Below are 13,680 nucleotides of genomic sequence, written 5' to 3' on the forward strand. Positions count from 1 at the left end.
ACTTGAAAACTGGTTTTTATCCTCCCTGGAACTTGTACACCCCATATATCACACTGTTGAATGTTAGACGCATGGTTATAAAATTGCAAAAATGGAGGCTTTTCTGGTAGCAAAAGGGTTAACTTCTTTTTGCTTTACCAGTTTCAAATTACAATGAGAAGCCTCTTCTTTCCCAGCAGGGCTGTGCTTACATTTCTCTTTAGATCTCTCTTGAAGAGGGCTGGTATATTTGTGCCTGCTGGAGGTGGAATTAACTGTGAGAAGGAGGAAGAGATTGAATGGATTTACAGGAAGGATTTCAAGTAAATTCAGGGAAACACATTTACTTGAACAGAATAACCTTGGGTCTTGTTTTACACTAAGACCATACAAAAGATGTTCAAGTTATCACTAGGCTGCCGGACAAGCATAATTCCAACACCAAGGTGCAGGCCAGCGTAGATCTGTGATTCAGACCTCAGGATTTGTTTTGGAAAGAGTTCAAGCATTGGGAAGAAGTCAGAGCAAGTGAAGAGAACTTGGGAGCTACAGTCTATCAGAAGACCAGCTTTCGTCAGTTCAAATACCAAAGGCCTGGTTATCATAAATTCACATAGGAATGCATAGGTTATTTGGTCAAATAATTTTAGCCAGCTTTTGCTCCATCAACACCGCAAAAGTTCTTAACAACTGTGGATAATTAGAAATCTGACCTTCAGCTTTCTTAGAAATAACTACTATTGACGTATTCTAAAATATTTAAAGCAGGAGAAGAAAATGGAGTGAGGATGCCGTGTTCAGAAATATCACTGTCATGAAGAATAGGTAAATTTGTTTTTACAGCTCCTGGCAAAGTGTACCTCCAAGGAACCTGGATTATTATTATTATTATTTTTTAAGTGGACAAGGATTAAAAATATCGACTTTTGCCTTTGGAAAAAAATGCATTGGACTGTATTTTTACTTAGGGTTACTGTGGGCTTCCTCTGGAGCAGCTGGGTTCAAGTGGGTTGTGCAAAAGGAAGCTTGGGAGACAATCATGTTCACTCCAGTTTTATTTATAGAAGACTACGGAACCACGAAAGACGGGAGATACAGAGGGAAATCCTCTCTATTTTGGGTCTGCCTCACAGACCCAGGCCCTTCTCACCTGGCAAGCAAGCCTCGTCTGCACCCCTCTTCATGCTGGATCTGTACAATGCCATGACCAGTGAAGAAAATCCTGGGGAGTCGGAATACTTGGTGAGGGTATCCCTGGCAGGAGAGGACAAGGAGGCAAGAAAGGCGTACCCAGCCTCTCCCAACGGGTATGCCCATCGTATGCATTTATCTCCAAGGATTCCTCTGACCACTCGGAGCCCACCTCTTGCCAGCCTACACGATACCAACTTCCTAAATGATGCTGACATGGTCATGAGCTTCGTCAACTTAGGTACGTTGTTCGTTTATTTGTTCATCTGGGTTACTATAAAGTGGAAGCTTTTCTAATGGTGCAGTAGCTCTTTGGTAGGTGGCTGTGTTTATATATTCATTTTATAAGACTCCCCTCCATAGCTTCTGTTTCCCTTTTTACACAGATACAAGATTTTGCTCTAGGTTATAGAGTCACATATATTTAACATGGAAAGCTTAAATTAAACAGTCACAATTTGGATAGAATTTGGTCCTTTGGGAGCTTATTAGAATTTAATTTAAAGATGTGCATAAAAGGCAATACTATAAAAAGGGAAATATATAAGGAGGGCAATGCATTGGGCAAAAAGGAAAAAAGAAAGAAAGAAACCAGTATTTATGTGTGGGGAAATAAAGATAACTTTCCATTTCTTTGTTAGTGATTTAAAGAGCATGTGAACACATACATATTCATGTGCTACTCAAAAATTCTCACCCAGGGGAAGAAATTATTGTAAAAGTCTTTAAATAAAATTAAGCAAGATCAAATGGAACTGTAAAATATTAACAATCAAGGGAGTTCAGTGAAAAAGTAGTTTAAAAGAGAAGTTTCGAGCTAACATTTCTTAGTGTCATGACTAAATGTAGTCATGGCTAGAAAAATATAAAACTTGCTTTCTCGGTATTTATACCAAATTCTCCTTTGAGATTAAAACATTTTAAATTGATAATTTCTGTAAATATTAACAAGGATATTAAGGAATAGGTTTTAAAATTATATTTCATTCAGTGCTAGTGCTTCATGGTAATTTTTAAATATTGACAGTCTCAAATGGCGGATTACTACCCAGTATTTCCAGAATATTAAATAGTTTACCTACTTAAGATGACTTTACAAGGGCTGTTTTATACTAAAACACTTTAGTATAAACTGAAGATGAATTGGCTATCTTTAGATGTTTAAGGGAAAGTAACATTAAACATAATTTAGTTTTAAGACTTAAAATTTAGCAAATTTAATAAACTTCCAAAAAAATCAAGAGCCTTTAAATATTTTAGTTTTAAAATGCTCTCTGGGTTGACTTCAAGATATTTTTACTCTACACCTAGTTAAAAATATCCTTGTATACTGTCTCAAAGGAAATACTTTCTGAGAAGTCAGATAGCAACCAATCTTGGTGACACACGGCCACGTTTGTAATGTATGTTCTTTAATATGCTGTGGTCATTTACTCCTAGCAATCCTGGCAAGAAGGACAGGGGCTTACTAAATCATATGTTTTGTGTTACCAGGGACAAAGCTTTTAGTGCTGAGCTTTAGGAAACCGTCGTCTCCTGCACATCAGGTGCTCTGCAGGTCTTCCTTGTGGCTTTTCTTTTGTACATAGAATTAGCAGGTTTCAGTGAGAGCTTTCAAGTAGAATGTAATTCTAAACTGGCTTGATTCCTTCTTCTTAGTATAAGGGCTGTGAAAATAGCCTTCACAGTGTATTTTAATTTGCAGCTTTTTCATTCAAGAATGTTAATATCACTAGACCAACTTTCACTCAGTGTAATTAAATGCAAATCACTATATTCAGGTGTGAACTTTAACCACGTAAGCAGCTAAAGCTAAACTCATCACCTTTAACCTTTCAGTTATTTTAGTGGTTTGTTCACTTTAGAGGAGAAGCTAAAAATGATTGGACTAATGTCAGTTATTAGCTTAGGCCATCTAAAAAAGAGAATTTGTGATTAAGTAACAATAGCTCAGTCATTCATCTGCCTTAACAACATATATCATTAAACGGAGTCTTTTGATCATTTGTAACTGGTATTCATTGCTATGTTAGGAAATTATTAGAGTTTTGAAATTGTATGCACTGTTTGTTATAAATACAGAGAAAATTAAAAAAAATTAGAAAGCAATTTATTCAATGATTTCAACACTGTTTTACCATTAAGTGATACTTTTTCTTTTAAATTAATGACTTCTTTTTGTGTTGGTCATGGTACAACCCAGTTGTTTCTCAGCTCATTACTTATATCAATATATAATTATTTATTTTATTCTAAGAAGTAGTATTAGATTTAAACGCCAGAAGCATTTGATCGTGCTTAAACAGGTGGACAGTGTTTTCCTCAGTAACAAACCATGTGGTGTTTTCTTTTTTAATAATCCCCAAATAAATGTGTCATAAGAAATTAGTAGAAAATGGATCCTGACTCTGGATGAGTTTCTTGTGGTTGTCGTGAGGTGAAATCGAGGTACAGTTTTATTGCTCTTAAAACGTGTCTACTCATATAACCAAACTTTACAGCCAATCACTACTTAGTATAAAACTCACTTTTGTGTTTCCTCCGCACATAAAACAAATCAAAGTATACTTGGAAAGGTAAAGGTATGATATCATTATAAACCGAACCAAAAAAAAAAAAAAAAACAAAAAAACCAGTGCTTTTAAGGTAACGTTCAGCAGCGTATGTTACCTGGGCTGTGTTTCACACTGTTATGAAGCTCAAGGGGAATTTATTTCTCCAGCATCTCAAAAAATGTCTGTGTTGTGGTGACCAAGTCCCAGTGAGTCCGGTTAGCAGTAGTGGGGTGTGTTTGGAGTGTGTGTGAAGGTGTGGATAACATCTGTAACATTTCCCATGACTAATTCAACTTAATCCAGACTCAGAATCATATCCAACACAATATTTATTTATTTATAAAATTTTCTCGTGAATTGGTTATTGTTTTTTTTTTATAAGTGAAAAAGATTCTTTTCTAGTAAAAGGTGAAAATAAAATGTAACAGGACTTAGCTATGCAAGCATCTACATTTAAGCTAAACTCATTATTTTTTACCTTTAAGTTATTATAGCAACTTGCTCACTTTGAAGAAGCAAAGCTAAATAGTTTGATCAAATTTAGCTTTTCTTAAATCAAGAAAGAGACTTACAAGCTAACTCCCTACTCTCAAATTGTTGAGCATCAGTTAAATTTTTGTTGAATTGATACCAATTAATTCTGTGGGGAACAAAAATTTCTTTAGGGTATTTGTTTTTTTTTTTTTTTTTTTTTGCTTTTTAATGTATTTTTCCTAAATGTTTACTTGGTTTATGTATGAAGTACAAACGAACAACTAAATTATGCATCTTTAGAATTTAAGTGCAGTTTCTGTCACATAAAGATAATATCTGTGGGATATTTCTAGAATGATTTAAAGATTAGCTATCAATGTTTTACCTAATTATTTGATTATGCTAAATAATACATTAAGAGCAAATGATAAAAAAAATGGGAAACTTGTGTTATTCATTACCTACATATATTTTCCTGAAAGCAAAAACTGACATTTGTGCCTATTAGTAGTTTTTGGCTCATGGATGCATTGCTTTTAAATCCCTTTCAGATACATTTTAAGAATGTGTTCAAGTATAAAGTATGTAGAAGTAACTCCTAAGGTTTTCACGGTTTATAACATTTTAACATGTTAGGTATGAAAGGAGCAGTGCGGGGAACATTAAATTTAGGCTCCCTTCTTAAACTCAATAAACTCCCCTGATATTGGAAAAATATGTTTATATCCTCATTGATATTTCTGCTTTGGGCTGACTCAAGTGCTCGGTGGAGAAGGACTTACACATAAACATATGTAAAGATGGTACCTATGGCATGGAGTCTCTGAAAACAGAGTTTTTAACAGGTGTAATAGAAACACACCCGTAAACACATTCAAAAGCTTTTTTTTTTTTAATGTAAATGATGAGTTGAGTGAATAGATTTGAAACCACTCTAGCACCTATTCCATGGATTCCGTCTGAAGTAGGAAATAAAAACACTGGGCAATACAACAATCATTCTTTAAATCCCCCCCCCCCCCGCCCCAGTCTGTTTGAAGGGAAAAAAAAATTATTGCTAAGGATGAAAACCTTTTCCCTCTTCATCAATGATCACCCTCATTCATAACCGAGACAACCAGATTGTGGTTGTTCAAGTTATTTTATTGCCAAGTGACTGATGCAGCTCCCAGAGTTATTAAACAGAGTTAAATAATAAAAAAAAATGTATATCTTAATGGTCACTTACAAAACAGTCAGTTTTAAAAGTCTGAAGACAAGTGCCTGGGGAATTAGGAAGGCATGGACATATAGCTGGAAGGCACTGGAAAGGCCCCAAGCACCACCTCTAGGGCCTCTCTCACTGTCTATAATTACACACTCTTCCCTCTCCCCCTGTCCCAACTCCAACACTTTTAATTCTCCACTTTTTAGTTCTGGTTTCTGGAGCCCCCCAGGCTATCTTGGCCTGCTGTCTTTACCCTTCCCACCCTTCCTGGGATTTGCCTTTGGTCTTTCTTTCTTTATAACTAAGGACTTAGATTGGTTGAAAATCGATTAGTTCCAGCTTGATAACCTAGGCACAGCCTCCTGCTTTCTCAGTAGTTGAGAAGGGAAAGGTAATCACGTGCTGTGCCAGGTGCAGCCTCACCCACAGGGAGGAGAGCAGGCCAGGACATTTGGATCCACTGGCTTCTGCTGTCCCCTGCAATGATTTCTCTGACACCCCACTGCTCCCCGCCTTCTTTTCTACTCTATTTGAGGCTCCCTTTGACAAAACTTAATTGACGTCTTTGACTTTACTATTCTTAAAGATGATTAAAATATACAAGGACACAGGTTAAAGCAAAATGAAAGGTTGGAAAGACTCCAACACTGACTAAAAGTAATTCAGCATTCAATTCCCGCACAACTTTTCTTTACATTATCTTCATTCAAGATTGATGACGCTAATATTAAGAAATTATTTTCTTTATTAAATTCTCAAGAGGCAGTAATGGGCTAGATGAAGATAATGTAGACACAAGGCTGAAAAAGAAACGAAGTATGTTTTAAAAGCACCTTAAAATGACAGTAAATGAGGCAGCTATTCAAAGCTGGTCTTCGAGGTGTGCAGGTGGAAGATGTGCGGGGGAAACCTCCCTCCCCCCCATCTACCTCACGCTGGCCCAACAGCCGATTTACCATCCTCAACCACAGCAGCTCTAGCAAAAAGCTCTATCATCCTTCTGCATTAAAATACTGACTTGGGGGAAAGTAAAGTTTATGTCTCAGTACATGTGCACCAGGAACACACAGACCAGCTACTACGTGTAGTCATAAATAATGTAGTAGCTTGGCTTAAAAAAAAAATAACATCCCATAGGTTAAAGGAAGAGGCTCCTCAGACAGGGGCTGAGATCACAGAGCCCCTCACAGGACTGGTGGGAAACAATGAATCCCTTGTTCTAAGTAGTATTTATTGGGTCTTCTTTGCACCTTCAGTTCATATTTTATGAGCTGGGCAGCGGGGTTTCCTCCTTTGCTCATCTCTTAAAATAACACCCGTGACTAGGATGTCCTTTAGGCACACTAGCTAGCCTTGTCAGCCAGCTCATTCATTTGGAGGGGACAGGGGCTTGCTTTCATTTTGTTGTGACATTGGGAAGCTTAAGGATCACCTCACAGAGTCTGACAGTCAGATAAGGATAATGATGGGTATATTTATCTCCCCCCCCCGAAATGCTTACAAGTACCCACATAATCAAGCAGTCATTTTTGTAGTCTGTTTGAGAGTTGTTAAAACAGTGGTGGATACGTTTAAAAAAAGACAAAGAAGAATTTTGTTACTGTGAAAAGTGTCTAAAATGTTGGGAAAGATATTTATAGATTAATAAGAGTAACATTTAGTACTTTTGAAAGACAAGAAGGTAATACCGACACTATATCAAAAGAGAGTGCTTAATTCTCTGCTCAGCAAGCAAACAGCTAAATAAATATTATGTGAAACTTAGGTGACAAAGCCACGTGGTATTTAAAATAGGTGTTATAGCAGTTAAAGTAAAAACCTTCAGTTCTATAATTTCTAAGATAACGGGTGTCCTTGTCTTCAGAATATGTCCTTTCATCTTCCTCTTCACAAGCAGTGGGGTATTAAATGTCCTTTTAATGCAAGAACTAAGTCTGTGCTTTAGAAACAGATGAATAGAATTAAGGTACATCTTAGATACTGTGTTTATTTAATTAGTTGCTAGAACTGAGTGTTAACAACTTGTTAAGGTTGAATACAATTATATATATATACAAGTTTTGGCAGTTGCCACCAAGCCCAACAAGATGGGTTCCATCCCTGAAAGCCATGTGGGAGAAAGAGAGAAGCGACTCTTTTAAATTGTTACCTGACCTCTGTATGCTGTGGCACACATGCACAAACTAAGCACACACACACACACACACACACACACACACACACACACACACACCAAGAATCAATAAATATTATATATACACAAGTGGGTGTATACCTTCAGAAATTCATGATCACACTCTATAAAATCACATTTGGGTTTTATTTGGTATTGTTGGATGTCTCAGAACAAGAAAACACTAAATTTTGTAACTTTTGTAAAATCCTTCAGCCATGCTCACTAACATTATTGTAAGAGAACCCCAGTGTCTGTCGTTTCTTGTGCACTGGCTTCTTTGGTGATTATGACTCTGTCCTTAGCCTTTTTGTGTAAGAAACACAGTCCTTTCAGAACATCAGTCAATGGCAGCTTACTGTTCTTAAGGTTCATCTGTTAATTGAATTTAAATGTTGTCTCTTTTATGATTCCTTCTTGGAGGTATATGGCATCCAGGAAGCTAGATTATGTCCTCTGGAAATCCAGTTTTCAGACTTCCAGGCAGCGTTGTCTTGAGTTAGTTGGCTGGGTTCTCTGTGGCTCTGTTCCTGTCAATGTCTGTCAAAGAATGAAATGAATTATTAAACATAAAGCTTCAAAGATAGTGTTTAAGTGATATTAAGGCATGGAAAAGCATCTGGGGCTGTTATTTGAGTTGCATTTGTGTTCGGCATCTAAAGGATATTTATAAAAGTGGCTACAAAATCTGTGAATCACAGTGTGACAAAACTGTGAACCCTTTGAGGGCGTAATGTCGTCTTCCTCAGCCCCTCGTTACCTGCTGGACCCGAGATCATGAAATTAGGAAAGCTATCTATCCCTGTTCCTCACTGGCTGTAGCACTTGGCAGAGCAGGCTTCACATCTTGTCCGGGCAATAAAGTGGAGCTGGCCCAGAGGGTGAAGGCACTGTTGAGCTGGGCCCAAGGGTATGAGAGTAGGAGAGCTGTCCCAGCCCCTCGCTTGCTGCAGTCCTTGGGAGGCTGGGCCCCACCCCGCACCTTGGCTGGGTAGCACAATGGAGCTAGCTCTGATGGTGTGGGTGCGAGTGAGCATGGGCATGAGAGTGGAAGAGCTGACCCCGTCTCCCGCTGATGGCAGCATTGTGGGGGGTGGGGAGAGAGGGCTACCCAGAGCAGTCCTGGAGCATTCACCCTGATGGGGCAGATGTGGGAGGGAAGGAAGGCTGACCAGCTCAGCTACTCTCCAGGCCTAGACCCAGGGCTTTGAGTTGGCCCATCCTAATATCTACCTCATGTATGAACTGTTGGTCAGTGTGAAAAGGCCGTTCTTGCTGATCTCCACGACACAGGACAACAACAGGATATCAGAGAGGAGTTCCAGTGAGGATCCAGTGTGGATGGTGTCACAGAAGCCAGAGGCCTCGAACCAGGCCAATGACTCATTTCAGGGAACATTTGCAAGAGAAGACGTGTGGACAGAGGGGTATACTGTGGGACATGCTGTGACACACTACAGCTTCCACAGTGAGATGTTTACTATGCTCTGTTTTGTTTATTTATATTTTGTTTGTTTTTTATATTCTTTGTGGAGGAGGTCACAAGGACAAAGTGTGGATACGAGGGGACTGGAAGATGAGGGGGACCGGGGTCCATGATGTGAAACTCACAAAGAATCAATAAAATATTAAGACAAAACAAAACTGTGAGCGCTTGTCTAAAAATGGCTAGCAATTCAAAGATGGTGCCAGAGGAGTATGAGACCAAAGAAAAGGCCACACTAGACTTGGGGACCGTCTCATCCACATCCACAACACTGGGCCTGAATTTGGCATTTACCGACCCTGTGCTAGCAGTAAGAACCACACCCTATTTATTCCTGTCTTACCGCAGTGTTCGTTCCGAGTCCCAGAAGAAAAGAGGAAACACTTATAAACTGAATTGTCTGAAGAAAATTTTGATTAGTATATATATTGTTGCAGTCCTATTTTTCTCAACAAAATGCAAGCCATAGTTCAGTGGCTCCGCACGGCTGAGGGCTCTCCATTACTCTTAGGCACACGATAAAAATTATTACCAGAATCTCCCAGGACAGATATATGGGAAAGGTACCGTGAGAGGAACCTTGGGAACAAGGATGCCACCTAGCCAATTCTCAGATGTTCAGCAGGGAAGAAAAGCAAGCAATAAATTCCTAGACTGTATTCCTGGCCATGTTTCCCATTCATGCTCCTCACTGATAGCCAGAGAGCCCTTTGGCAGCCCTTGAAATCCTTGCAGTGCAGAGAGCAGAGGAGCACGATTTGGAAAAGAGCCAGTCTCGAGGTACAAACTAAAGATGTTGGATGGACACAAAGCCAATCTTGAGGTACAAACTAAAAAAATTGGATGCTTGGTCCTTTGAGTTCTAGAATTACTTTACTTTCAACCTAAGTTACCCCCGTACATGTTGGGATTTCGAAAAAAAAAATTAACTTATGAATTTCAAGTGGGGGATCATATTTTCTCTTGAGAGAAAATTATTTCAGGAGTTGAAAATGAACTGGTGAAAAGCAACCATCTGATGCTGGTGGGTAAACAGATCTGTAAATTGTGTATAGGCTGCTGATTTCATCATGAAAGCTTCTTTAGAGCAACTGAGTTTTTAAAAAAAGATAAAAGAAACATGGAAAAAAAACACCCAAGAACTGCTAGAGAAAGACTAGCGATGCTAGAGAGTTTGACACCCAGGGAACAGATTCATTAGGGAGCACGCTAGAGAGAGCCAGCAGTCCGGGAGGCGAGTGTGGAGAGCACCACATTTTCCTTTTAATGGTTTACCTTAAGTCGTTCTTTTAAAACGATTCATGCCTGTGCTTTAGTGTTCAGATTCTGAGTGCAATCACATAATAGTCTCACATGTAGCATTCACAGTCCACAATTAACGCTGCAAGAAAACAATGTCATGGTAAGGTAAATCGGGGTTATTGTCTTTCTTGCTTGCTACCTCCACTCTTCCCAGGTAGTTTTTGTTTTGTTTTGTTCTTTGGGCCACAGAAGCAGAACTTGGTAGAACAGCAGGCCTGTGAGCTAGTCACTTCTCATAAATAACCAACCCCTGAGGCTTGAGGACAAAACCGCCTTTCTCTCCTTTAACCACGAGAAACACTGGCTAGAATGCTCCTTCCTGATCTAGTTCATGTTCTTCTTTCAATTCGTTAGGTATTATTACTCTACTTTTTAAATTTTTATATTTTCTTTCTTAAAAAGATACATATTTACTTCTCTTTTATTTTATGGGTGTTTTGCCTGTATGTCTGTGTACTATGTGTGTGGTGCCCAACAAAACAATTAGAGTCAGATCCTCTGCAACTGGAGTTCTAGGCGATTCCTAGCTCCCACGTGAGTGCTGGGAACTAATCCTGGGACCTTGGCAGGAGCAACAAATGCTTTTAAATGTTGAGACATTTTCCCAGCCCCAAATTTTGTATTTTTCTTTTACTATTCAGTGTGCAATAGAAGTCAGTTCAACTTGAATTTTATGCAAATAATTATGTTAAAAAACTGGATGCAAGTTGGGAGGAAGGGAAAATAGCCAATCATGTGGGCTAGTTAGTACTCTTTGAGCTGAGGGAGGAGGGGCTATTTCATTCCCCTCTTAGTTGCCAAGAGGACTAAAGGGTGGGGTCTTTGCGGAGACTGCTAGTATAGCAGCTTTGACTTTGAAAGCTGCATATCTTTGAGCAAACGATTTCACAAGTGCGTTTTAGTCCTTTCAAGTAGGGTTCATAAGAGAAAGTTGTAACTTGGATTTAATAAAGTACTGTCTCAGGCCTGCCTGCTGGACACAGTCAATGAATATCCTCTACTCTTGCTGCTACTAGAATGGATGGCAAGGAGTTGAAGGGTATCAGAGATTCACATCCACCAGGCTTTGGCGAGCAGACGCATCAGGACAAAACTGAAAGATGCATGTAACTTTTCGTCTGCCCAGATAAATGCAAAACAAAGCCTCAGTTTCATTGACTGCCTTCACCCTGAACTGTTATGGTTGATGTGGGGTCTGAACATGGGCTCATGTGTTTGAGCATCCATTACCCAGCTGCTGGTGCTGTTTTCTTTAATTGGGGGGCTGGTGTAGTTTAGATCTGAGGCTTACCTGGAGGAAGAATCCTGCGGAGGGTGAATCCTTCTTCAGCAAAGCCCCTCTGCTTCCTATCTGGGGCTACAAAAGAAGTCACCACACGTTCTACAACCAGGAAGCCATCTGCTCTCAAGCCGTTCCTGACCATGATGGAACAACTGTGTCTTCTCAAACCATGAGTCAAAGGAAGCCTCCTCCTTCTCTGCGTCAGGTGCTTGGGCTCCTGTGCTTTGTAGGCATGACCCAGGAGGTCATCCGTGAAACTCTTTCAGGAGACCCACTGTGGCACTACCCTGTGAGGCCCTGCAGTGACGGATTCTCTGATAAGCTTCTGAGAGGTGCTTTCCACATTACCTTTGTCAGGTTCTTAGAACTACTGTATGATTTCAATGTAGCTAAGAGATCATGAAAAAGGGATAAGAGAATACAAGCCGAAGTTATACAACTGAAAGATACCTGATTGAAAGAAAATAGAGCTTCTTCAAATGCACCTTTGAAGAACAGTAAAAAAAAAAAAAAAAGAGAATTTTTAAAAGAATATTTTAGTAAGTCTTTTTTTTTTATCTTGAGTTTTTATGATAGGGTCATGATGAAATTTTAGGTGAACCAACTCCTGACTTTCAAGAAGGAAAGGCACTATGCTCAAATAATCATGAAATCCTGGAGGCGTTAGTGTTTTCTGTAATTCATATTAAGTTTGAATTTATGCTTTCTCATTGAGAGGATTCTCATTGCCAATTGTATCCTTAATGCAAATTTGTTCTATTTAGAATTCAGCCTTAAATTTTGTGACTTTGTTATATTATTTGTTTGGACTAATTTTTTTCCCCTCAGATAACAGCTAAGACTTTGTTATTTTGTTTAATTGCAATAACTACTATAATATTTAAAACAGGTTGAGAACTTAAGAGTTTGATTCCAAATTACTCAAAAGGCTAACAATGAATTATATATAATTTAGATAATAATATTTATACTGACTTCATATTTTATAATACATTCAGTGGGAAAATATAGATTTAATAAAAAAAATCTCAAAAATAACTGAAACCAATCTTGACGTTTTATAATATGCTCAGTGGGAAAAATGTACACTTAATAAAAATCCCCCAAATAACTAAAAAGAATAATTTTAATACATTTCTTAAAATACAGACTAAGACTATATATTCAACTTAATCCCAGCATCGAGTAAAACTAAGCCTACTAGCAAATTTGTAAAAGCATACATTGTCATTTAAATATCTAGCTTGAATTAGCCTCTTGTACATAAAGAAAAAAATATATTTTAATCTCAGCCCTTTTAATGTGTGTTGCTTTGAACAAAATCGAAGGAAGCTTTTTAGTACCAAGAACAAGACACAGTGTGGAGAGCTTAAGGCTCTATCAGAAAGCCACGTTACTGCGGGAATGTACTATGGAGGCTCCAGCCACGTTAGCAGAAGTATCTTAGCAGGTTTGCATTTCACAATGGATGATAACTGCACATCCCAGATAGGTACAGCACAAATACTCACTGGTTATTTGTGTTGTCCTCAGGAAAGAAGAGCAAAAGAACATCTAAATTTTCTAAATTTAGTTGTTTTATCTACATCTAGGCCTTTGGGTCAATGTTTCTTGTTTGGCTGTATTTGACTAAGCTTTTTTTTTAAAAATCTGTTTTCTATTATTATTTAAATTATGTTCAATGTTTATTTTGTTGCTTTATACCATGCATGTGATACAGCTTCAGTTTATAATGAGTTGATTGAAGTACATTTCCCATCTTGTAAAAATATGAAAGAAGGAGTTAGTATGACCTGGAGAGGACAGGAGCTCCACAAGGACCAAATATGTCTGGGCACAGGGGTCTTTTATGAGACTGTTTCTCCAACCAATGACCATATATGGATATAACCTAGAACCCTTGTTCAGATGTAGCCATGGTAGCTCAGTATCCAAGTGGGTACCCTAGTAAGGGGAAGAGGAACTATTTCTGACATGAATTCAATGGCTGGCTCTTTGACCTCTACCCCCCTCACCTCCCCCCACCCCCCC

The 13,680-nt window shown here is 38.6% G+C and overlaps 1 protein-coding gene across 2 annotated transcripts in view; it reads left to right on the top strand.

The window, feature by feature from the left end:
- Positions 1-255: 255 nt before the first annotated feature.
- The window catches only part of Bmp5 (bone morphogenetic protein 5), a 118,913-nt gene continuing 105,488 nt past the window's right edge, over positions 256-13,680 (top strand). The window contains exons 1-2 of one of the 2 annotated variants that reach the window (XM_055596972.1): positions 256-804; positions 1,044-1,411. In XM_055596972.1, the coding sequence (XP_055452947.1) occupies positions 794-804; positions 1,044-1,411 (379 nt within the window). In that variant the 5' untranslated portion in view covers positions 256-793. Of the gene's footprint in view, positions 1,412-13,680 lie in introns of both variants that reach the window. The other variant, XM_055596967.1, reaches the window with a different exon arrangement.

The sequence above is a fragment of the Psammomys obesus genome, unplaced genomic scaffold, assembly GCF_907164565.1.
Source record: "Psammomys obesus unplaced genomic scaffold, mPsaObe1.curated_primary_1811, whole genome shotgun sequence".
Lineage (NCBI taxonomy): Eukaryota > Metazoa > Chordata > Mammalia > Rodentia > Muridae > Psammomys > Psammomys obesus.